Source organism: Ambystoma mexicanum, chromosome 4p (genome assembly GCF_040938575.1).
Source record: "Ambystoma mexicanum isolate Mex_15411 chromosome 4p, UKY_AmexF1_1, whole genome shotgun sequence".
In the NCBI taxonomy this organism is placed as follows: domain Eukaryota; kingdom Metazoa; phylum Chordata; class Amphibia; order Caudata; family Ambystomatidae; genus Ambystoma; species Ambystoma mexicanum.
In genome coordinates, this window is record NC_090927.1 from 470,769,051 (window position 1) to 470,795,417 (window position 26,367).

The 26,367-nt window shown below is 47.5% G+C and overlaps 1 protein-coding gene and 1 long non-coding RNA gene across 4 annotated transcripts in view; one reads left to right on the top strand and one right to left on the bottom strand.

The window, feature by feature from the left end:
• LOC138453306 (uncharacterized) overlaps positions 1-26,367 on the top strand; it is a 192,673-nt gene that overhangs the window by 2,907 nt on the left and 163,399 nt on the right. Inside the window, exon 2 of the long non-coding RNA XR_011260398.1 lies at positions 95-191. This is a non-coding gene — a long non-coding RNA (uncharacterized lncRNA). The remainder of the gene's footprint in view (positions 1-94; positions 192-26,367) is intronic.
• Positions 19,267-26,367, bottom strand: part of ASAP2 (ArfGAP with SH3 domain, ankyrin repeat and PH domain 2) — a 2,176,645-nt gene continuing 2,169,544 nt past the window's right edge. For all 3 annotated transcript variants that reach the window (XM_069606005.1, XM_069606004.1, XM_069606003.1), the window contains exon 28: positions 19,267-21,998. In XM_069606005.1, coding sequence (XP_069462106.1) covers positions 21,924-21,998 — 75 coding nt within the window. In that variant the 3' untranslated portion in view covers positions 19,267-21,923. The remainder of the gene's footprint in view (positions 21,999-26,367) is intronic.

A 26,367-nucleotide genomic window follows, 5' to 3' on the forward strand; every position in this document is an offset into this window, starting at 1 on the left:
AGGAGAAGGCCCAAGGGGGAGGAAGGAGTTGAGGCTAAGGGAGGTGGGAAAACAAAGACAATCTGGTATTGAACCCAGCTCTCCTATATTGCAGACCCATCTTTAATCAGAGGCATTACCAAGGGACCGGGAGAGGGTTCGAGAGTGCAAATCATCCAACCAGGGCTGGGTGGCGTCCCAGTGGATACCAGGTGAGCGTAACAGAGCTTTAAATATCTAGGGCACGAAATATGTGTAAATGCCAAAAAGATCAATTCCGTGGTCCAACAAAACAAAAGAGCTAAGGATATGTCCACACTTATTGCTGTGATGTCATTTTCTAAAAAAACAGCTGGGTACAGCCTTTTGGGCATTATATGATACATTACTCACCGTAATCGTATTTCTGATGCTTGTATCTGCTTAGATTCCCATGCTGTGCATAGGCAGACATCTAGTGGAAGCTGCGGAGTATTACAGTCTGTTTTTCGAAACTCAAAAATGGGCGTCGACACAGGGCGTGCCAGTAATACTATCCCTAGTGTGATGTCCACTGTACCCATGATCCCTCACGCGTCTAGGACCCTCAGATTGTATTTTTTCTGACATGAGGTAGCATGAGGAGGAGCATGAGTACAGATGATCCAAGCAGATAGAAGATAGATAAGATAAGACTACAAGCATCCATGCGCCTTCTCTCAGAGGGGAGGAAGGGTGGGTCGCAAGTGAATCTAAGCAGATACAAGCATCAGAAATATGATTACGGTGAGTAATGTATCCCTTCTGAGGCTTGTGGAATCTGCTTAGATCACATGCTGTGCATAGATTAGCGAGCAGTGTTAGAAGGAGGTGGGATTTGAGAAGGGTCATGAGCAAATAAATGTCTTAGAACCGCTTGTCCCACTTGAGTATCTGTCTTAGAATGGGTGTCAATGCAGTAGTGCTGAGTAAAAGTGTGAATAGAGCTCCAAGTAGCTGCTTTGCAAATGGTGTCAAGGGGAACATTTGCAATGAAAGCCAGAGTGGCCCCAATGCCTCTTGTCGAGTGGGCTCTGGGTGTAAAAGGCAAAGTTTTGTCAGAAAGAGAGTAACACAACTGGATACAGATTACAATCCACTTGGAGATGGCACCCTTAGAGACGCGATCTCCCTCTTTGCCTGTGGCTATGGAGACAAACAGTTGATCTGTTTTCCTAAGCGGTCTGGTCTTGTTTACATAGTAAAGGACCGCCCTACGCACATCTAGGGTGTGTAGTTTAACCTCAGCCGAGCTTTGTGGGTTTTGGAAGAAAGCCGGAAGCTCGATGGACTGGTTTACATGGAATTTAGAAATAAACTTAGGTGAGAACCTAGAGTGTGTCCGTAAAACCAGCTTATCCTTATGAATAGTAAAGAAAGGATCCTGCACTGACAGAGCCTGAATTTCACTGACCCTTCTTATGGTTGTAATGGCTACCAAGAAGGCAGTCTTATATGTCAGGTGTTTGAGACTTGTCTTATGCATGGGCTCGAATGGGGGGCCCTTGAGCTTAGATAGCACCACGTTCAGGTCCCATCCAGGTGGTGGGTTAGATATAGGAGGATGAACTCTCTTTACTCCCTCCATGAAGGCTTTAACCACGGGTACCTTCCACCACGACACCTTGCTATGTGAGGTGGTGTACGCTGACAGTGCTGCCAGGTGTACCTTTAGTGAGTTGAAAACCAACGCTGCATCCAGCAGGTGGAGCATGTATGTCACGATTGTGGAAGGAGTGCAATCAACTGGGTTGATTTGTTTATTCTGGCACCAGATAACGAATCTCTTCCATTTGTCGAAGTAGAAATGCCTCGTGTTAGGTTTCCTAGACTCTTTTAGGATGTCCATACACCTCTGTGGTAAATTGAGATGTCCAAACTCTATGACCTCAGGAGCCATGCTGCTAGGTTCATGGAGTTGGGTTGAGGATGCACCTTCTGACCTTGGTGCTGGGACAAAAGATTGTACCAGCCCGGGAGTTTGATGGGATTGCACACCGAGAGTCTGCATAGGTGTGGAAACCACGGTTGTCTCGCCCACATAGGAGCAACTAGGACGAGCGTCATCGACTCTCTGTTCATCTTGTTCACCACCTTCCTGATGAGGAGTTGGTAGAAAAGCATACGCAAACATCCCTGACCAGTTCATCCACAGGGCGTTCCCCAGGGAGTCTGGTTGGGGAAACCTGGATGCGAATCCTGGGCACTGTCTGTTTTCCCTTGTGGCGAATAGGTCTATAGTGGGGAAACCCCACTGAGAGAAGAGATCTTCTACGATTTCTCTCTGTAGACACCATTCGTGTTACTCTGGAAGGGGATCTCTGCTCAAAGCGTCCGCTAGAGAATTGAGATCCCCTGGAACATGTTGAGATGACAGAAAGATGTTCCGTCTGAGTGCCCATATCCAAATTTTCTGGGCAAGTCTGGACAGATTTGGCGAACGAGTCCCTCCTTGCTTGTTCAGGTAGAACATGGCTGTCGTGCTGTCCGTCCGGATCTGCACCAACAGGTTCAGCAGGTGGGGCTCAAACGCTTGAAGTGCTCTGAAAACTGCCAGAAGCTCTAGCAGGTTGATGTGATTCTAGGCCACTTTGCGAGACCAGAGACCCTGAGCTGTGTGGTGGAGATGGTGAGCTCCCCATCCTGTCAGGCATGCGTCCGTCGTGACTACCGCCTCTATCTCGGGATCGTAAAAGGCTTTCCCCTTGGATAGATTGTCTCTTGTCCACCAGTGGAGGCTTTGTACAAGTGTTGACGAAACGACCACTAGATCGTCCCACTGACCACTTGCCTGAGACCACAGTTTCGCCAACCATTCTTGCATGGGACGCATGCGCAGGCGCGCGTGTGGGACCAGGTAAATACATGACGCCATCATGCCCAGCAAACGCATTGCTTTGCGTACTGTTAACTGGCGACCGGTTTGATATTGCGGAATTTGCAGTAGTATATTCCGAATTCTTTCCTCTGAAGGAAAAGCCAACCCCTCTTGAGTATTTAGAACAGCTCCTAGGAACTGCTTGGAGGTGCTGGGCACCAGACTTGATTTTTTCTCGTTTATGGAGAAGCCCAATTCGAAGAGGAGGTCGATAGTTCTTTGAATGTTTGTCCTGCAAATTACTGGGGTCTCCCCCGTGATGAGCCAGTCGTCCAGATAAGGGTACACTGGGATTGCCTCCCTGCGTAGGTGTGCCGCCGCCAATGCCAGTACCTTGGTGAATACCCTTGGAGCCGAGGCTATCCTGAAGGGCAGTACCTTGAACTGGTAGTGCCGACTGTCCACCTTGAAGCGAAGATATTTTCTGTGCGCTGGGAACATGGAAATATGAAAATAGGCATCTTTCATATCCAATGTTGCCATTTAATCCCCTTTTTTTAGGAGGGGAATTACCTCTTGGAGAGTAGTCATGCAAAATTTTTGGGGCTTGACATACTTGTTTGCAGGCCGTAAGTCCAATATTGGGCGCATTGTCAAATCTTTTTTGGCACAAGGAAGTAAGTTGAATAAATACCCTTGTTTACCTGGTGTCCCGGGACGAGTTCTATCGCGGGAAGATTTTCGATCTCTTCGAGTAGGATCTTCTGGTGGTTTAAGGAGTGTATTTGTCATGCAGGGTGGTTTCGGGGACGCTCTAGTAGTTCTATGCAGTATCCTGCGGACACTGTGGACAGCACCCATCTGTCTGATGTGATCCCTTCAAAAGCTTGGGTGAAGATGGAAATGCGTCCCCCTACTGGGGATGCGTGAGAAGGGATCCTGAACGGAGCGTCACTGTTTTGGTGGAGGCGTGCCCCCTCCTTTATTGGGACTGCCTCTACCCCTACCACGACCTCTTTTGTTACCCCTGCCATAACTCTAGGTAGACTGCTGGTTAGTGTTCCATGGAGTACCCTGGCCTTGGGAATAGTTTGAGCCTCTTTGGGAGTTTTGTCCGCGAGGCCGACGAAAATTGCCATTCCCTCTCTGGTAAGGGGGTTAGTTGCCCTAGGGACTTGAGTGTCTCGTACTCGTCCTTGGCATTCTTCAGCGCGTCCTCGACCGCCTTTCCAAACAATAGATCCGGCTCCACCGGCTTATCCATCAGTGATGCTTGGGTCTCTGCCTTGAAACCAGACTGCCGTAGCCAAGCATGCCTCTTGATGACCGTGCTTTCAGCAATTAATCTGCCGGAGTTATCCGCGGCATCAAAGGTTGATTTTAAAATACAACCTGACACGGCTCTCCCCTCTGCCGAAACTCGTGCCAATTGGCTTTTTAAGGGTTCTGGGGCAGAGTCTATGAGAGCCGCGACTTCTTCCCACTGGTGGCAGTTGTAACTAGCCAGCAGGGTGGTGGAGTTGGCAATCCTTGCCTGGTAGGCGGAAGTGGAGGCTACTTTCCTGCCCAAGCCATAAATCGTCTTGCTCTCCTTGTCAGGGGGAGCTTCGGATGATGACAAGGGTGTTCCCGCCCTCTTACGGGTGTTTGTAACAACCAGGGAGTCCGGTTTGAGATGTCCCCTTATGTACAGTGGGTCAGATTGGGCTGCCCTGAAAAGCTTTTCAATTCTGGGGTTTACTGCCCTAGTGAGATTGGGGTTAACAAGGGAAGGATCTATCCTCCTTTGTATTGATTTAAGGATAGGGATGGCCTGAGCAACAGGTCTCCTTTCTCTCACCAATTCCTCTGCAAAGTCCCTCTCTTCCTGAGCACCTTGGGTGTCAATGTGGAAGTGCTGTGCCGCTCTGGACAGGACTTCATTCAGGAGAGGCTGGTTGTCAACAGGGGAGTCGGTAACCGCGGGCTCTTTCTCTACCGGGCAATCTACCCTGTATGCATCTGGGTCGTCCTCCTCCTTATCCTCCTCCTCTTGGTCCTCATCATCCCCATAATAGCCCGTCCCAGTTTGTTCTTTGAACATGCCCATGTCTGGATCCCCACCAAAGGATGGATCTTCCTGATATTGAGAATAGGGCTGTATATAGAAGGGGTCTGAAGACTGAGTTGGTGCTTCACCCCGGGACTTCTTACTTGGGGGTATTGGATCCTTAGAGCCTGAGGGAGTTGACCCTTCTGGGGTTTAAGAGAGAAAGTGTTCCGGGTTTTTGGCGTAGAAATCTGCCAATGATGACATCCTTGACATTACTCTATGTCCTCACTGGACCATTCCCTTGAACTGGGAATAACTCTTCTCTGGAGTGCTTTCCCTGTTTTATCCTGACTAGACCTACTGGTTTGAACAGGGGTCTTAGGGACAACAGACTGATTAGGGACAAGAGACTGAGACTTGTCCGTCTGTTTAGGTGGAGTAGAATGTAGTTTAGGAGTGGAAGTAGGCTGGGACTGCTTACTTCGTTGTTTTCCCCCCTCACCGTGGGTGGAAGAGTGTTTCCCCGATTTTTGGGCCCTATCAGAGCTTTTCGACGCCTGGTGCCGAGATTCGGGGGTAGAGTCCCTGTCTCTGGAGAGTGTAAGGGATTCGGTAGCAGCCTTCGCGCTGCCTGCAGACGCCGACTCCTGTAGTGCGGCCTGGCAGTAGAGGTCGGCGTCGTCCTCCGACGACCGAACCTCAGTCTCTAAGGGGAGTGAGGCACTCTTAGCAACAGTGGAGGGTTGCCTGGTGTCATGAGGCGATCTCGAATGCGAACGCCCAGAGGACACTGACTCAGTGGACCGTTCTCTACATGCTTCTTTCCGAGAACTCGAAGTGCGCGTCGAGTCTCGGTTGGACCTTTGCTGGAAGTGGTGTGGGTAGCGCTCGTGTCCCCGGGTGTCTTCCCCATAGCTGCCCTGCCGGACAACCTTCCGAGGTCGGGGACTTGCGCTTGGTTGTCCATCGACGCCACATTGCCCTCGCCGTCCGAAAGTACGGCGTCGCTGCCATCGCTGAAGGCACCCTCCGCGGCCATGGCCTCTTGTCGCCTGGCGTGGTGGGCCCAACGCTTTGTCGAACAGTCCTTAAGGGTCTTCGGTTTGAACCGACTGCACGCTCTGCAATTCGCCTCGGGGTGGTCCCTCGGCAAGCAGAGGTTACACGTGGCGTGTCTGTCAACCCAAGGATACTTGCGGTTGCACTTGGGGCAAAATTGAAAAGGGGTACCCTCCATACGCACCCTGTGGCTGCGGGCTGGGAGTGTAGGAATATAAGTAATGTACCTATATTAATCAGAGTGTAGGATATGTGCCACCCCCCACTCTCCCTACTTGCAGGGCCGAGTCCAGAGGACTTCCGAGGCCCGGGCCGAGGTCAGAGGCCTTCCGAGGCCCAAATCCGTCACTGTAGTTCGACGGTTGACTTTTCTCCGATCCGGCGTCGAGTGTCGATGTTCGGAGAATCGACGTATAGGTGGAATAAACGGGCAAATATATAACCATATTTGCAAAATCTGACTAAGTCAGGGAATTCCGCTCAGTGCTTCAGACTAGCATGGCGGAAAAAAACAATCTGAGGGTCCTAGACGCGTGAGTGATCATGGGTACAGTGGACGTCACACTAGGGATAGTATTACTGGCACGCCCTGTGTGGACGCCCATTTTAGAGTTTAAAAAAAAAAAAAACTAATGCTCCGCAGCTTCCACTAGATGCTGGCCTATGCACAGCATGTGAATCTAAGCAGATTCCACAAGCCTCAGAAATATATATTTATATATATATATATATATATATATACACAAAAATTGGCAGCCGTATTTTTATATGCCCTCTTGTTATGATTGGACAGACTGGGCATACACGACTGAGGTGATCATTTGGAGAAGGATATTGGGTCTCACTAACTACACTCCTATTCAGGCAATTCACCTTGAAGTGGGTCTTATCTCTTTATCCTCACAAATTGAATCAAGCCAAACTCTATCTGAAGATCATATTCGCCCATACCAATTTGCTATTATCGATCCTCCAAGAAGGCTTAGAGCAGGGGTGCACAACTGATTTTGACAGAGGGCCGAAAGTACCCTACATGATGGCTATAGTGGGCCGAAAAGTAAATGTGGGTGGGGCGGTAGGTGCGGTGGGGTGTGGCAGGAGGCTTTTTCAACCCCTAATTTTTATTAAACACTATGCCCCAAGGCCCCCACCCCTCATGCAAACACCATGCCCCAAGACACCCACCCCTCAAGCAAACACCATGCCCCAAGACACCCACCCCTCATGCAAACACCATGCCCCAAGACACCCACCCCTCATGCAAACACCATGCCCCAAGACACCCACCCCTCATGCAAACACTATTCCCCAAGACACCCACCCCTCATGCAAACACTATTCCCCAAGACACCCACCCCTCAATCAAACACTATTCCCCACGACACCCACCCCTCAAGCAAACACTATGTACCGTGGCCCCCACCCCTCATGCAAACACCATGCCCCATGTCCCCCACCCCTCAAGCAAACACCATGCCCCAAGACACCCACCCCTCAAGCAAACACTATGTACCATGGCCCCCACTCCTCATGCAAACACCATGCCCCATGGCCCCCACCCCTCAAGCAGACACTATGCTCCAAGACACCCACCCCTCATGCAAACACTATGCCCCAAGACACCCACCCCTCATGCAAACACTATTCCCCAAGACACCCACCCCTCAATCAAACACTATGCCCCAAGACACCCACCCCTCAAGCAAACACTATGCCCCATGCCAACAAGCATGCACCATGCATACATACTCATACAGACCCCAACCCCCCACCCCTGCATACAAACTAACAAGCATACACCATGCACCCATACAGACCCGAACCCCCAACTCGGCAAACAAAACCACAAGCATACACCATGCACCCATACAGACCCGAACCCCCAACTCGGCAAACAAAACCACAAGCATACACCATGCACCCATACAGACCCGAACCCCCCACCCCCATACTCAGCACACAAATCCACAAGCATACACCATGCACCCATACAGACCCGAATCCCCCCACCCCCAACTCACCATACAAACTCACAAGCATACACCATGCACCCATACATACCCCACCCCCAACTCACCATACAAACTCACATGCATACACCATGCATCCATACAGACCTAAACCCCCCCCACCCCCAACTCACCAAACAAACTCACAAGCATGCACGCATACAGACCCGGACCCCCCACCCCCACATCTCAACATACACTGAACGTGCACACAACAACAAACATTCCCACAGACCCGACCCCTCCAACCCCCCCCCCCTTCCCAGCATCTCAACATACACTTCACTTGCACACAAACACATTCAGGCAGACCCGACACACACCCCACCCCCGCATCTCAACACACACTGCACTTGCACACCAACACATTCAAGCATACCCGACACACACCCCACCCCCGCATCTCAACATACACTGAACTTGCACAGAAACACATTCAGGCAGACCCGACACACACCCCACCCCCGCATCTCAACATACACTTCACTTGCACACAAACACATTCAGGCAGACCCGACCCCCTCCCCCCCTCAACACACAATCCACTTGCACACAAACACATTCAGGCAGACCTGACACCCCCCCCACCCCCGCATCTCAACATACACTGCAGACATACAAATACAAACACACCCATACACACCCGACACACCTTCCCCACCTCCGCATCTCAACATACATACAAAAACAAAAAACAGTCAGGACGGACCCGAGACAGACACACACACAAACATACAGCCCCCCCCCCCCCCACCATGTACTTACCCAGACGTGCTGGAACGCTGGCGAGGCTTCTGGCACTACGGCTGGCGTGGGCGTGACAAGGCTGAAATGCCTTCCGGCATCAAGTCTTACTGGCCACGTCAGCCATAGTGCTGGCACTCCATTGGTGCAGCACACACGCACTACTCGGCTCGTAGGAGCTGTGTGGTTCGTGTGCACTGAACCAATGAGGGCCAGTGTTTTGTCCAGCCGGAAGACAAAAAAGACTTTCCTAATGGAGGGGGCCGATGCTGCTTGCGGGCCGCCCTCCATTAGGAAAGTCTTTGTTGCTGGCAGGCCGGACAAAACGGCATGGCGGGCCGCAACTGGCCCGCTGGCCGTAGGTTGTGCACCCATGGCTTAGAGGGAGGAAAGGTTCAAGTGCTTAATAAATTCCAAGAAAAGATCATGCTATTCTTTGACAAGATAGGCTGGGTCCCTAATTGGGATCATGGTGAAGGTGTGCTGCTAGAATCTCTCAAGAATACCACGAGAAGTGGGATTGGGTTGCCAGCCATGATAAGGTATCTAATATGTGATCTTTGCTTACCTTTTCTAAAATGTCCTTTGAATATGAAAAAATGCAAATGTATTTAAAGCTGTTGCCCTCTTCTGCTACCCGTAGAAGCTATATGGCTTAATCGTCTGAATGTCTTTGAAGTAAGGAACAAGTTACTTACCTGTAACTGTTGTTCTCCAGCATGGGTCTGGCATGGATTCACATGCTCATGAATATTCCCCGTCGTCAGGCCGGGAATCCTTGGTATAGAAAAAAAATCAGTATCAGTTTCGTTTCTGATCTGTCTTTCTTAGTAGTAACCAATCACTGGTCTCTGGGTCATACTGCCCCAGCCAATGACTGCCCTCCCCCTAAGCCCCGCCTCTGGCAGCCATCCTCAGATTTGGTAGCACGTAAAGTGGCAGTATGACCAAGTGAAGAGCCGCAGAGGGGTAGGCGGGAGGGTTCGCATGTGAATCCATGCCAGACCCATGCTGGAGAACAACAGTTACAGGTAAGTAACTTGTTCCTTCTCCAGCATGGGGTCTGGAATGGATTCACATGCTCATGAATAAGAGAATACATAGCAGTACACACATGCACAACCACGGGAGGTGGTAACGGGCTCAACATTAAGCAATACAACAACTCAACATTAAGCATCTCTTACCTCCTCACCAGGCTCACCTTAGGCGAACAGGTTGCGCAGCACTGCTTGGCCGACCCTGGACTCCTCCCTGGAGTCCCGATGGACACAGTAGAATCTTGTGAAGGTGTGCGTCGACCTCCACGTCGCAGCCCTGCAGATGTCCAGCAGGGGCACACCAGACAGGAACGCCGTGGTAGCAGCGATCGCTCTGGTCGAATGGGCTCTCGGACGGCCGGGCAGCGGTCGGTTTGCCAACCGGTGACAGTGCATGATGCAGCCGGAGAGCCATCTGGAAATGGAAGTCTTCGAGAGAGCCTTCCCTTGATTCACAGTCCCAAAGTTCACAAACAGCTGTGACGTCTTCCGAAAACTCTTTGTGCGGTCCACGTAGAACTTCAGCGCTCTAGCTACATCCAGCGAGTGCAAAGTCCTCTCGGCCGGCGACGAAGGCGACGGGAAGAAAACTGGCAACACCAAGGGCTCGTTGAGGTGGAAGTCCGACGGCACCTTGGGCATAAAGGAGGGGTGCGTCCTCAGCACCACCCTCGTGTCATGAAAAGTCAAGTATGGAGGCTTGCAAGATAGGGCCTGGATCTCTCCCACTCGTCGTGCGGAGGTGATGGCCACGAGGAAAGCTGTCTTCCATGACAGGAACTTCAAAGGCGCCGAATGCATAGGCAGGAATGGGGCCCCCATGAGCCTGGTCAGCGCCACATTAAGCTCCCACGCCAGGGCAGGAGCCTTCACCGGCGGGAATGATCGGAATAGTCCCTTCATGAATTCTTTCACCAGGCGATGAGACCACAAGGACGCCCATCCCGTAGTCCTGGTATATCGGGAGATTGCAGCCAGATGTATTTTGATGGAGGCGTGAGCCAGTCCAGCTTTGGCCAGCGACAGTAGGTACGGCAGTACTTGATGGGCCGTAATCCGCAGAGGGTTAATCTTCTGTGCACAGCACCAGACAGAGAACCTCTTCCATTTATGTCCGTAGCACTTGAGAGTTGAGGACGCCCTCTGCAGTCGGCCGGGATGTCGTACCCTCCAAACTCTAGTGCTGCAGGAGCCAGGCCTGCAAGTTCAGCGACTCCGGGTTGTGGTGAAGAATGGCGCCTCCTTCTCTGGAGAGAAGGTCTGCGTCCGTCGGCAGCTTGACTGGTGTGGACGTTGACAAGTCCAGAAGGTCCGGGAACCAGATCTGTCTCGGCCACGCCGGTGCGACGAGGATCATCCTGCACCGGGACCTCTTGAGCTGGTTGATGAGCCGAAGCAGCAACGGCAGCGGAGGGAACGCATAAAGAAATAGGCCGTCCCAGGGGAACGAGAAAGCATCGCCCATGCTCCTCGGCTGGGGGATCCTGCTGGCGAACCTCCGGAACTTGGAATTCGTCGCTGTCGCGAAAAGATCGATTTGGGGTTCGCCCCATCGTGGGAAGAGTCGATCCACTTGATCCTGGCGTAGTACCCACTCGTGGCACGAGCGCAGCTCCCTGCTGAGTCAGCGATCGTGTATTTTATTCCTGCCAGATGAAGAGGCACCAGAAACATCCGTTGGGCGACGGCCCAATGCCACAGATCCTGGGCTCCCTTGGATAGGGCCGGGGACCTGGTTCCGCCCTGCTTCCGGATGTAGAACATCGTGGTGGTGTTGTCGGTGAAGATCCTCACCACCTTGCCCTTGAGGGACGGAAGAAAGGACCTGAGGGCCCAGAACACTGCGCGGAGCTCCAAGATGTTGATGTGGAGTGACTTCTCCTTCGGGAGCCAAAGGCCTCCCACGTGAAGATCTCCGGAGTGCGCTCCCCAACCTTCCAGGGAGGCGTCCGTCGTCACCGTCACCTGGTGAGCTGGGGTCTGAAAGTCCGTGCCCGCCGACAGATGGGAGCGGGTACCTCACCACCGGATCGCCTAACAGAAAGTCTCGTTGAGAGGGATCCTGTCCTCGAAGCTGCCCGTCGACTGGACCCAGCGGGCGTCGAGGAACTCTTGTAATGGGCGCATCCAAAGCCTGCAAAGGCGCACCAGATAAATGCAGGACGACTTCATCCCGAGGAGGGACTTGATAGATCTTACCCATGCCATGTCCGTGGCCAGCAGACGCTGCACCTTGTCCAGAATGGTCCTGGTCCTTTCCTCCGACGGCGAGGCCAGTCGAGCTTGGCTCCCAGAAACAGGGCGACTTGCGACGGAACCAGGTGGGATTTTGGAAAGTTGATGGAGAATCCCAGGTCCGTGAGCAGCTGGACGGTCTTCGCAGTGTGCTCCACGATGAGCTCCCTTGTCCTTGCCCGGATGAGCCAGTCATCCAGGTAGGGGTAGACGTGGATCCCCTGTAGGCGCAGCTGCGCCGCAACCGGTGCGAGGCACTTAGTGAACACCCTGGGTGCCGACTTCAATCCGAACGGGAGGGCCTTGAACTGGTAGTGCCGCCCTTGGACCACGAACCTGAGGAACCTTCGTTGCCTTTTTAGAATGGGGATGTGGAAGTATGCATCCTCCAAGTCCAACGACGACAGGAAATCGCCCTCCTCCAGCTGTCCCAGCACGTGCTGGAGGGTGACCATACGGAACTTCTGTGCCTTGATTTACTTGTTTAGCCGTCGCAGGTCCAGGATGGGGCGCCATCTTCCTGTCTTCTTTTTTACGAGGAAGTACCTTGAGTAAACTCCGGAGCCCTGAAGCCTCTTTGGGACAAGCTCGATGGCACCCTTCTTGAGCATTGCCCTTACTTCCAACAGTAGTTGAGGGACGTGATTTTCCTTCCTGGCCACGGGTGGAACGCAAGGGCACTTCTTCTGAAACTCGAGAGCGTGCCCTTGGGCCAGGGCATCCAGCACCCAACGGTCAGTGGAGATGGACTCCCACACGCTGACAAACCTCGCCAGCCAGCCTCCGACCGGGGCGCTTCGGCGGGGGCCCGATCCCACGGTCGGTTCAATCTTGTTTGGAGGCCGCCTTGCCTCCTTGACCTCCCCGTCGATGACGGGCACCACCTGACTTGCCGCGTCACCTGTAGGCTTCCTGGGACGAAGATCTTGCCGCTTGGCGGTACGTGGAGGAGCCACTGCCAGATCCCTTGGAGACACCTTGTCTGCCTCCAGAGCTCCGAAAGGACGACCATCGTTGTTGGATCACTCCCAGTGCCCGGGCAGTCTCTGTGTCTGTCTTGATGGCCTGAAGGGACTCATCAACCGCCTTCCCAAACAGGTTGTTTCCGTCGAAGGGCATGTCCAAAACCTTGGTTTGTACGTCCTGGCGGAAATCCGTGGTCTTGAGCCATCCTCATCGTCTCAAGCAAACGCCGTTGCCCAACTGACGGAAACTGGTGTCGGCGATGTCCGTTGCCACTGTGATGGCGTGGTCCGAAGCAATCTCACCTTACTGTAGGATTTCAAGGGCCTCAGCCCTTTTGGCGTCCGGAAGGAAGTCCAACAGAGGGGCGATTTTGAACCACAACTCCCCGTCGTAGGGGGCTACGATAGCCAGGGTGTTGGCCGCCTTGATAGTCGCTGCGGATGAGATGATCCATCGTCCCATCGTGTCCAGCTTCCTGCCCTTGCTGTCCGGCGGGGAAGTTGATGTCGAGGCCGATGCCCCCCCCAGCTTTCTTCTTTGCCACCGCCGAGACGACCGAAGGCACAAGGGGGCAGCGTCGGGGACCCGGTACTTCTTCTCGTACCGGTCCGTCTTTGCCGGCGCCGTGGCAGGGTTCATCTGCGCTGCCTCATCCCAGATGTCATCAAGAAGCGGTACGGCGAGGACTGTCTTCCTTTTAGCCTTGCGCCGTTGGTAAAGGAACCTTTCCTTCTTCTCTTCTGGGCAGAGCTGGAAGAGCTCGGATGCCCTGGAAATCATGGCATGAAAGGATCCAATCTCGTCGGGCGGGGACGCCCGAGAAGGGGGCGACGGGGGACACGTCCCGTCGTCGCCTCCGTCGTCATCTGTACTTGTCGTAGCCGTGTCCGTGCCTGTATCATCCCTGTGGGTAGTAGACCGGGGGGAAGGCAGAGCAGGCCGCAGAGGTGGGAGAGGTGGTGTAAGATGCGTCCTCCTCCTCTTATGCGGTGGACTTTCCGAAGGTCCTGGCTCCGGTTCCCCCGTCGGGTCTGGCTCAGGTACCTCCGTCGGGAGGAGGGGCAACCTTGTCCTTATCTCCGAGCATAAGGACTGAATCGCTGACAAAATGGCCGCCGAAGTGTCCTGCGGCACCAGAAACGACCGGCGCGAGGGCTCTTGAGGAGCCTCGTCGGCGACACCGTCGCTCTCGTCGTCGCCCTCGTAGGGATCCCTCCCGATGAGCTGGGCTTCTTCCACGACTTCGATGAGCTCTTCTTCAGAGGTCGTGTCTGTATCCACGATGGCCACCAACCCCTCCCCCACCTTTTCCAACGAGGACTTTGTGGGGGTCTTCTCAATGGGCCTGAAAGACGACTCCCTCAGCGGTGGCAGGGAGACTCTGGGTCCTGAGGTCGCCTCCACTGGTGTAGCCTCCAGAGGCTGAGCCAGGGCTGCGGCGACATCCTCAATCGAGGTCTTAGCAGGGTGAATTAAGGTCATCGTCACCTTCTGTACGCCTGGGGCCTTCATCTTGGGGGGAGGGTCCGAGCCTCGCTCCTCCTCTGCCGGAATCTTCGAGATCGACCGGGGCCTCTCCAGAAGCTTCGCGGGGTTCTCGGACTTCCTCTTACCCGAGCCAGAGCGTTGCTCGTGGTTGATGGCGCCGGGGAGGATGCGCCCTGCCTGGCAGCCAAGGAGCCCGACCGTTCGGCGCTCCCGGTGCCCACGGACTCACGGTGCTTAGCCTTTTGTTGGGCCCCCGTCGCCGGGGCGTCCTCACAGGACTTAGAAGACTGCTCGGACTTCTTTTTCTTCTTCTCGCCTGACGGGCTCTTCCCTTCCAGCCAGTTGGCGAGACGGAGGTGGCGATCCTTCATGGTCCGCTCCGACATGTTCCCACAAAACGCACAGTCCTTCTCCGTGTGCGTCTTGTCCTCATGGAGACAGTAGAGGCATAACGAATGCTCGTCCTCCTTGAAAAAATTCTGAAGCTGGCATCCAGGGCAGGTCCTGAACAGCTTCCCGGGCGTCGAGCTTCCTTTCTCCTGGGCCATGTCCGGGGGTAGGCCTCGGAACTTCTGGAATCCTCCAAAAGCGTAACTCGACGAAATCTTCACCCTTGAGGAGCGTAGAAAACTCCAAAACGGATCCCCGTTGATCGGATGTAGAAACGGTGGAGCTTGAGGCTCTATTTAACCAAAAAATGAGAAAAATCTCCTGAAAAAGCACGAAAACCCAGCAAAAGCTCGAGAGCTACAGCACGAGGACTCCCAACACTTGAACGTGCGGTAAAAATCTGAGGATGGCTGCCAGAGGCGGGGCTTAGGGAGAGGGCAGTCATTGGCTGGGGGCAGTATGACCCAGAGACCAGTGATTGGTTACTACTAAGAAAGACAGATCAGAAACGAAACTGATACTGATTTTTTTCTATACCGAGGATTCCCGGCCTGACGACGGGGAATATTCATGAGCATGTGAATCCATGCCAGACCCCATGCTGGAGAAGAGGGGCTTGGACGGGTATTCCCTATGAGATGAGAACTTGCAGACTTTACATGGATGTTAATTGCATAGAATCCACCAGGCATATATTGACCTGTTGTGCTAAATTGAGACCTATATACAACAAATACTTTGCAAAATTTAAATTTGAAGAAGAATACATTCCTGGAATCTCTGGCGAAGGTAATCTCTCAGATCTCACGATTGATGCAGCCTTACTATGATATAAGATCAGATACGAGTATTGTTTAATGATGTATGTGATATAGGACACTTCTCTTAGTTGGTCATGTCTCCTCTTTAAAACGTATAAAGTGATTGTAATGCTATAATAATTCTATTCACAAGAATTACGTTTTTTGCAGTGTATGTTGTTATGGTTTTTCTGATATTTACTTTTTTTCATTATTAATTTCTGTTCTTAATATGTACGTGTGTTAAAGTTTATAATTAAAGACACAAAAAAGAATTGTTTACGAATATATAAAATTCAAACCATTTGTATTTTTATTTGAAACTTTATAAGTACTACAAATGAATGCTCCATATGTAATCATATACTTCTGTATCGTGCCATGTCATGTTACTATTTTGAGTGTAATCAAATAAAATATGTATCAAAAGAGGTCAACAAAAATATTGTAACTTATTCAATCAGGAATAATCAGATTTGATGTAATTATTGGTCCCATCAATCATGTCATGTATGATGTAATTAATGATGTCACCAGTGATGTAATTAGTGATGTCATCATTGTGGTCCTACTCTCTGCAAAAGCGAGCTATAGTTAAGCTGGACTTGCTCGAAACTGGGATTGCTGAATTTCATGGGTTTTGTTGCATTACATCTGATCACCATACCTCTCTCTTAACCAAGGTTTTTTTCACTGAATTTCAAAGGTTTATTTGCGACGTATTTCTCACGTTACAACTGATTACCTTAACACTCTACTAACTATAAAGTTTTTTTCACTGAGTGTCAAGGGTTTTGTTGTACTATAGTTTCTTAGGGGACGACTAGCCATGGCCTTTGGCTGTGGCCACTGTACATGTTACACAATATATTTCTTCTGAGATTTAATGCAACAAACGCCTCAAATTCAGCAATCACATTTCGAGCAAGTCCACCTTAACTATGGCTCCGAACATGTTGCATGGTTTCCTGAGGTCTCACTAGCTAGGGCCTTCAGCCGTATTCTCGATACCTGTATGTGTTGTACCAATAGCCATGTTACACCATTAATTTGTTACCAAAAATCCATTGCCCCCTGCACAGTAGATGTAGGCACTGTAAATGTTTAAACCTTTTTATTCTAACTCCATATTCCCGTGATAATTTCACACTAATAATTTCCAATAATAGAAATTCCTGCAGTAGAGTGGCAGTCCACAGATTTCTGCAATAATAGGAAAAACTGCTCTGAATTAAAAAGTCTTCCACATCCTCACAGGCACTCAATAGTGTCCCCCTTCTTTTTTCCAGGTACCCTCACTCCACTCCATGTTTTCCCTCCCTAACAAGCACATTTATTTCTGAGCACGTCTTGCAGCGTTGCTGCAGTAATCTTGTGAGATTCACGTGGCTGTCCCCTGATAAACTGAATATTTTCTACTGTAACTGGCTCCCCAACCCACCCCCAAATCTCCAACTTCACATGGTGTATTCTTTCACACTCCCGACTTCTAGCCTGATGTGATTGCTATTGGTATTTATATAGCGCCTATGGCCAGGCCAGTTAAGCGTGGTCATTCAAAACAATCAGTGTTCCCCTAGAAGTGATTATATAAACAAAGGTTTGGAGTATCCTTCTGATGTCAAGAATGTAAGGAGACCCTGTAAGAACGTGGGGGAATTCATTCCAAACTTTGGTCCAGATCTGCCCAGTGGTTTCCGCGCTAATAATATTGGGAGTAGGCTGAACACCTTTTCATTTCTTGACGAATTGTTCCCAAAATGTCCAGTTTGGGGCGGGGGAGCCTTGACAAACCTTTGGTTTAGAAAATGTCATCCAAATCCATCCAGAATGTCAAAATGTATTATCCTCTCTGCTGAAAAGCACCAAGACGGTTATAAAGGTTTTAAGGCGCAGGGGGGACCCCATTCTCTGTCGAATATTTTAAAAACTACTGGATGGATTTACCCTAAACCAGTCAAGGAAATTAAGTCCCAAATTTTTTATTTGTTCCAAATCTGCCAAGTGCTTTCGTGCTACGGCTGTTAAAAAAATGGCACTTTTTCTCTATGGGAAAATGAATGGGCTGTAAACTATGAAACTGTGGTGTTTTGTTTTCTTATTAACTTTTTCATTTTATAACGTTTTGCTCCCTAAATGTGCAGTTTGGAGGTGGGGATATAAGGGGGAGAGCACACTTGACATTTTGTTTTGAAAATGTCATCCAAATTCATCTAGCAATTTAAAAGCTATTAGCAACAGAATCTTTTGAAAAATGGTTGTTTTTTCATTTCTGAAAAGCCTCTGCTGCAAAGCACCATGAGAAAAAGTAGCTATAATGTTGGGAAAGGGGGCACCCCCCTGTCTCCATCATATATTTTAACAACTACTGGACAGAATAACCCCAGACCCCTTCTGAAAATCTAACCAACGCTTCATGCCCCAGTTGTTTCGTACCAGGTCCAATTCCATCCAACTTTTTGTTTGCAAAAGAGCAGCCAAATCTATCACACAAGTCAAAAGTTATTAGTAATTCAATTTTCGGGTTTCCTATCGAACTTGATTCGCACCTTAGTGCGGCGACTATAGTGCGGCCGCACTACCTGCTATAATACCTGCTATGTCACTTCCAGCACCAGGGGCACCCATGATGCCATGGCAGAGCAGGCGTTGAGCTGATCCTGACTCTATGGTACTTGCTTACAGATTTCGAGATCCAGTTTGCATCTAGTAACTTCCAAATGATAGGACATCTGAAAATGGACGACATCAGTTATTGGTTTATACTGCATGTTCATGCCAAACACATGCCTGCTCTTTTTTCAGGCTCTCAGGCTGTGGAACAGTCTTCCTTTTGCCTTCTGTTTGTTGACTTCTCTCCATTTGCCTTTTAGTAGGGCAGTGAAAATGCAACAGTCCGTTTAAAGGGTCCTTGCACCTTCATTGTTGTAGTTCCTCTGTTAGATGCAATGTTTTGTGATGGTTGGAGTATTGAGAAGCAATTAGGTTGTCTGTGTTTTCTCTATAAATTACACAAATACAAGCTCATCACAGTTGCTTTCCCTGAGGTTTTATTGTCATGTTATGAATTTGAAAGACAACTTTGTATGGACTATATCTGCTGGTGATTAGCCTTTCACTGTGGGCAGGTCCTACATAACTGGCTTCTAAAATGTGAAATGTCTTTTCATTGGTTTTGAGTAGTTTCTATAGATTCTCAATGACATTCTTTTTTGTTAATTAAAACAGCGGAATACTGTGTTCCCATATAAGCCAGAAATTAACCGAGCACTCTCCTGCTAGCCTCAGTGAGATGAGAAGAGCTGGCAGTTGAATGATACAGATATTACATACAATTAATGCATACAAATGAATATTGCTCATACTACAAACTGGCCATCTCTAGCTGTTGCACAACAAAAAATAAATAAAATTGATTGTGAGAAATCTAAACACAAACGCTGAAATGTTTTCATGAAAAGATGTGTGTATCAGCAATTTGAAAAATATGAACTAAATAGAACCATCATTTTGAGGCAACAATTTTCATGGCATCATCAATGTAACTTTAATGCTTTTACTACAACAGTGCTTTTAAACTGGTCCATTTCTGCTTCAAAGAAGTACTGGAAGTGGTAATATGTGAGTCAACACACATGGTAAAATATAGTCCATACAGCATAACACTATAAAAAAAAGGTACAGGACAGTGTGTTTACATGTTTTATTAGTTCCCGCCTTACACTGGTTTACATTAGCGAATTGATTTCTCAGTCATGCGCCAATTATAAATCACTGCATACAATACATTGAAAATAAAAGTTGATTTAGTATATTCCATATATTAGTTGCTCTGCAACTAAACAAAAATCCTCAGAAAACATTAATTTGAGATAGCATTTTAAGTGGACTCTACATCATCATCCATGATGTATCTAACATTCTGTAACACGATAAACAGAGATCCCCTAATCTATGGGTTCCTATATATATTTTATATCAAAGTCAGTACCAACATATATAAAAAGAAATCAAATTAAAGACACAGCGCATCTTGCAACCATTCTTAAGTATTTTCTTTAAAATATAAACCAGAATTGCAATTTCCTAGATTCACTGTTTCCTTGCAACTGTTGCTAATGAGGTAAGAACATCTAACATGTTTGCTGCTGCAAGTCTGGATTAACTCGAACATCATTGATTTCTTTCCCTGTACTGCAAAAATACATTTTGTGTGTAACAGAACCACCAGTCTATCATTACAAAAATAGATTGATACTTTCACAGCAACAGGAGTGAAAATGTCGAACTGTGCATCCAATGATGATTTTAAACCCATTTGTGCCAGTGATCAATCAATTAAATTACACCTACAAGATCATAATATATACCAGAGGATGTAACTTAAAAGGGAATGTAGTTCGTGGAACTGTCCAAAAGTCCATGCATGCCTGCTTTCTAGTGTTGGGGAAACTCAAAAGACTTGCATAACATTTTAGTGTCAAAATAATTGTCCTATCCAAGTCGAAATTAGTGACAATTAGAATAAAAAAAGGCCTTCATGTTCCAGTTCCTGCCCATGCATATTCTAGCAACATCACTCTTAAGAAAACCAAACCATGGTTAAGTCCACCTTGGCAAAGGACACAAGGTTTACAGCTAGTGTCTCTATAGAGACCATTGTAAAAAGTAGGGTGTGGAATACATGAGTGAATCACAGTGTTTTTGTGCCCGTAACCATTGACATGCCTTTTTGATAGCACATATTTAAACTGTACAAAGCCTGGAAGGCAGACTTTCACAATTCATGCCCGATCTATTGTTACACAAACCAAATAATATCACAGAGGACACAATATTTAGAAAATGTGCTTTTAGGTCGGTTTTTCTCATGATTGGCTGAGGACAAACATATCAGAATATGACAAAGCAGTCCAAAAACTGTGGGCCAAGGCAATATGACAATACAACATTGTCGATCAACAGCGAAGGTCTTATACGTGGCATTATTCTTAAGCAAAAATAGGGTAAGCACCAGTTTTAGAAGTTAACACGAAAACCCTGAGTTCAAGTTTTCCTCATGTAATGTGCCAGAAGCGCCACTTATAAATTAAGACAAATCATTTAATTTGTATAACAATGGCTTTCTCAAGAACATGTGTAAATCTCTTGAAGTTGCACAATCTTTATAACAAGTCATACGCAATCAATTATATTTTGTACAAGACGTCTGTAACTTCCCGCTACAACATCTTGGTGTATAATCATGGAAAACCTTGTGAACAATGTCGCCACTTCATATTTCTGCCAATGTCATTCTTTATTGAAACACTTCCATCTACCGAGATTTCCAGAACTTGCAAAGGCTTTTGTTGGCCTAAAGCCTAAATATGAAACTTTGAAATAGTACACATGGACTTTGAGTGAAATGTGTGATGGGAATTGACACCATTTTGTTACTGAGATTTCTAACCTTACCCAGAGAAGAACATAACTTAACTGCGTACATGCCTTTAAATATAAATATCTGCCAGGAATAATCCCTTGTTTTTAGTGGTCCTATTCACATTTGCTACCCATACATTGTAAAAATACAGTACAGTGGCAAAACGGATTATATACAAATGGCCCTGTAATTACAGAAGTGAAGGCAATGAATGGTGTGGCACACTGTTTCAAATTGACAAACAAGTACGAATACCCTATGGCGCAAAGTCAGTTGTACATCATATACAGATGAACATCCTCATGAATGAGGATAAATATACCATTCCATGGTGCATCATGGAAACATACAACGGGTGTACATGCGTCACAGTGCATTAAAGTGCAGGGAGAAACTACAAAAACACTAATGTTTATAATTAAAACCAATAACGTATAACAAGAAACACTCTACCTCTATCATCCTTAGTGTTTAAACTAAATTCAAGAATTGCAGATTCAATCCCTTTTATTGGTTATGATAAATGTGTATGAATTTAGAGAGTAGATCCCAGTAGTTCTGTTAAAAAGGCCTATTACGAGTAGATTTTACATATAAAATGGCCATTTAAAAACTGAATGTATATTAATACATAAATGATTGCTGGGAATAGTTCCGATCTTACAAAATAAGATGGAACAGTATTAACGCTAACAAATAAATCCGCTTACGCAGATATCCTAAATTGTCATAAACAAGTATCTACATCACATTTTTAAGACTTCCTTTAAGGAAAATAAATATGGGGATTTAAGATGTCAAACACTGTTACAAAGGTGTTTTGCTAAATAGAACAATCAGGCATAAGAGGAGATATGCGACATGGAGAGTAGATACTGTTCCACTTGACTGTTCTGTGTCTACTTCACATTCCAACATGTTTATTCAGCAATGAAGTGCACAAACGATACTGGAAAAGCTCCCTTCCGAGTAGGTTCCCCATCAATGTGGCCAAACTGCAAAACAGAAAACAAACATTTCTTTTCAATTTTTGGGATGAAATTGGTACCTCTCATTATTTTGCAAACGTATTCCAACAATAAACAAACTAAAACATGTCAAAAGTAAATAGAATACAAAAGTTATGCATAAAATAAGTTGGGTGCTTAAATTGAACCTAAGATTCAAAATATATTTGGCACAGAGGAGCACATTTTCTAAAAAAAGTTGTAAATGCATGGAGAGTAGGGTCACCAACGATTATTCATGGGTCCCCTTCATGCACTTTTCAGGATGTAGTGCAAAACGCATCAATGCTGCCTTCCATGTATACATGACAGCCAGTAATTACAATGAATTGCTATGGCGACAGCATACTTTGATCAGTTGCAAAAAACAGGCTGATTCCAAAGGAATCCACAGGGTTTACACCAGCATGAAACCCACAGGTTATGCTGGTGGAGCAGGAATTCAGGGAGGAAATCCAAATCACATTTCGTTCCACCACTCTGTCAGCAAAAACAAAGAAATTACAGTAGAGGGTGAAATCGTTCTTAAGACAGGTGTAATACATTTTCCTCCTATCTTTTTCCCCTTTATTTTACGCTTCCGTCCTTCGAAAATGAGCTTCATAAAATGTTAAAGAAGCATGCACCAATGGAAAACATGACATGTGTCACGCTCACATATAATTCATAGAGAGTAACAGAAGACGAAAGATACAAAGTGTATAATGTATTTTATTAGTAGAACTAGAAAACCATTTCCCACGATTCTATACAATTCAATAATAAACATTGAATAATTCAATTGTCAAGGCACGAGTAGTACAGCTCAGTGGCAACGCGCTCGTCTTAGATGCAAGATGACGCAGAGCAACAAAGGTTGGAATCCCGGGTCCGAACTTAGAAACCTCTTCGGTATTAAGCGTGTTATAAATAACCAATTATATAATTATTATACAGAAACAACTCTATATTCAATCAGTATACATTACATTCCGTTCTTAAAGCGAATTACAAAAAAGACACATGCAAGAAAAGAATCAAACACAAAAACAGACCATACAAAATAATGCCAGTCTCTACAATAACATAAAAGTTATAACTTGCCTTTTAAATAAAAATAAAAACAGTAAACCTCCACTCTAGTCTTGGTATATATTACATTTGTCCCTCTTCTATGATTCAGATGCTGCTCTGTATCTAAGAAAGTTCTCTTTCTTTTGAATGGATTGTGGATGTGTTGTGGTGTGGTGCCCATGAAGTCAGTTCTAAAGCATGCCTAGAGGACATAGTGCTTTCTGTCTTTTTTTGTTTTTCAGAATGGGCCTGTGAAGGAGACCAATATCCTGGAGGGCTGGTACTCAGTGTTTTTTACATGGTTTTCCAGTGTTAGGCTCTCCTTTTGTTTCTAGGGACAGGTGGGTCACATCAGAGCCACACTTCCATTCCCCACCCACACAATTCATTTGCGAGGAAGATACCGTTTATGGGGAGCTGTAGACCAAACCCTTTTAAATTTCATTTTTAATTAAATGCTTATAGTTTTATCAAATTGAAACAACTAACATTCACTGAAACCTTCTATTTGTTACTTTTTTAGAGAAAAGGGTCTCAGGCTTTACTTTGGATGTATTAAACTTGCGAAAGAGTGAATTTAATCCCACCCTCATTCCATTTTCATTTATTGAGATTACACCTCTTGGTTTGGGTGGGACTAGTGACCATGTCATGGAAGCTCATGTTCCCCCTCACCCTTTCTCAAAGCATCAGAAATGAGCCTGTGGAGGGCTAGTTTGTGGGGTGCAGCCGTAGACCAAACTCCTTGTGTTGGATGCTTTTGTTTTCTTATGGTGTGGGGAAGTAGCCATGCAGTGCGGTTTAAACTTTGTTTCAATCCCCCAATACCACCATACCTTCTGGGAGTTTCCATTATCTCAGAGAGGAAGGACCATCTTCTGTCCAAGATTGTGCCAAGACACTTGGTGCAGATTCTCTTCCCTCTTTCACATGGGTGGACTGGCCTATAGGGAACTCTGGAGATTTCCCGGTAAGCCTCTGCACAATGGGCCTCTTTTCTGTGGTATTTCCAAATTTTACCAATGCAAAACGGTGTGGGCTTGCTGGAAATGTGTAACATGTGGTCACTTTGAAAATAATTTCGAGTCCACCCCTGCTCTTCCACCCCTTCCAGAAGTGGCAGATGGTGCTATTTGGGTAGAATTGATATGCCACAAACAAAACCGATTGCACTTCATGGCTTGGAACTCTGTTCAGATGCCTGTGCCTTCTGTGTAGGCAGAGCGGTACTTCACTTACATGGACACATCTGGACCATGATTCCTGAGAAGTAATTGTGTTGAGAATAAAGACAGGTCCTTTTGGGCTCCTTTTGATGTTTGTAATGAGGCACAGAGACCTTTTGAACTGCTCTAATCAACTAGATTTTCTGTAATTTAACCAATGAGGTTTCTTCATTTTTGTTTCATGTTCAAATATTTTAAGGATTTCAAATGAAAATCTCACAGCAAAAAGGCAAACAATGTTGCTGTTTTATCAAATCTTACAATACAGCTCAACATGCAAAATCCGAACTTGCAACCAACCGTTTACCTCCTAGTCCCTACCATCCATCCCTGACCCTCCTGCCGGCAAACACCTACCCTCCCCCACCCCGTCCACAAAACAATTACATATTTTTTAAATATAGTGTTCCGTGTTAGCTTGTGTTCAGGATTAGATTCTCTCACTTCAAGTTCAAGAGTCCCAAAGCTCTAAGTGTGGGAGGACAGGAGCAGTCCCTATTTGTGTCCTTAATGTACTGTAAGAAGGAGGCCCATTTAGTGAAAAAGAGAGCAATCGTGCCGTGTAAGATATAAGTTATTTTTTCTCACAGTTAAGGAGTCGCTGCATGCCATTTAGCCAATCATTTAATGTAGGAGGTTGCATGGATTTTCATTTAGCGGCAATGGCATTCCTGGCAACCAGTAACATCAGCCTGAGGAGTCGCAGCGAGTGTCGTTGGCTGCTTGTCAGTTTATCTTGTAGGGGTGACCACCAACCCAACAGGCAGAGCTCTAAAGTCTTGCTTATTGGAAGACCTGTTATCTGCTTTAAGGCTCCGGCCACCTCTTCCCAATATGGTTTCAACTTGGGACAGTCCCAACACACATGTATATACCTGCCGGCCACCCCACATCCTCGTCAGCAAAGCCCAGATTCACCAGGTGTTATGTAGGACACTCTTGTTGGGCAGATATACCATCCCGCTAGCATTTTATAATTTTGCTCCATATACTGAGCACTGATGGTCACCTTCATAAGCCCCACCCTGGTCTCATCTCACTGTTCCTGGTCCAGTTCCATGACTAGGTCTTTATGCCAGTCTTTCGTGTATGAGGGAAGCATTGTCAACATGTAGTGATTGAGACAGGTATATATCTGTGACATCAAGCCTGCAGACCCCAGACCCTCCCCTCCCCCCCGGGGTGAATATCAAGGATTGAAAGTCGCGAGAGGCCTCGTAGCTCCCTTTTCATTGTCTTGCTAGAAGACCCAGTGTTGCAGCTGGAGATGTGTAATCGCTCCCTCTCAGTGATCCCAAAGGTGTCATTACATTCCGGAAAGGATCTGATGTTGGACCCCCTCAAACATGTGTGCTATATGTTTGCAACCTCCCTCTCACCAGGGTCGGAAGGTATTGTTTCCAAATGCTGATGCGAAGCCGTTGTTGTGATGAATTGGGGTGGCTGGCCCAGGGAAGATGGTAAGCTTCAACCTCCTTGCCACTGCATCCCAAACTTTAAGAGCCATAGCCATGGAAGGGAGCTCATATAGACCAGTGGAAGGGAGCTCATATAGACCAATGGGACAGTCCCGATGGTGGATCCACAGCATGTAACGCAGGCGTCTGCCTGCTACCTGTTCCTCTATCAGCTTCCACGGTTTAGACAAGGAGGGATCGACCCAATCCCGTAAGACTCCTAGCTGTGCCGCTTGATAGTATTTCCGAATGTTCGGAAGTGCGAGATTCCCTTCCTTTCTTGGCCTAAATAGTGTGGTAGCAGCGAACCTCGCTGGTCGCTGGTCGGTTGTTCCCGACAAAGTACCCAATCTCCCTTTGGAGCTTCTCTAATATCTTTCTGGGAACCATTTATCGGGAGCGTCTGGAATAAGTATAAAAACGTTGGCAGGATCATGACCGCGACTCTGCCCACTAGCGATGGCTCTTGCACGCTCCATATAAGTAGATTTCCCTAATTTTGCTTAGGAATTGATGGTAGTTCGTCTCATACAGACCTCTCGCCCGTGCCGTCAGAGATACTCGTAGGTATCGAATAGCCCTTGTCGCCCAACTGAATAGGGATGTGCCGAGGAGCTTCTG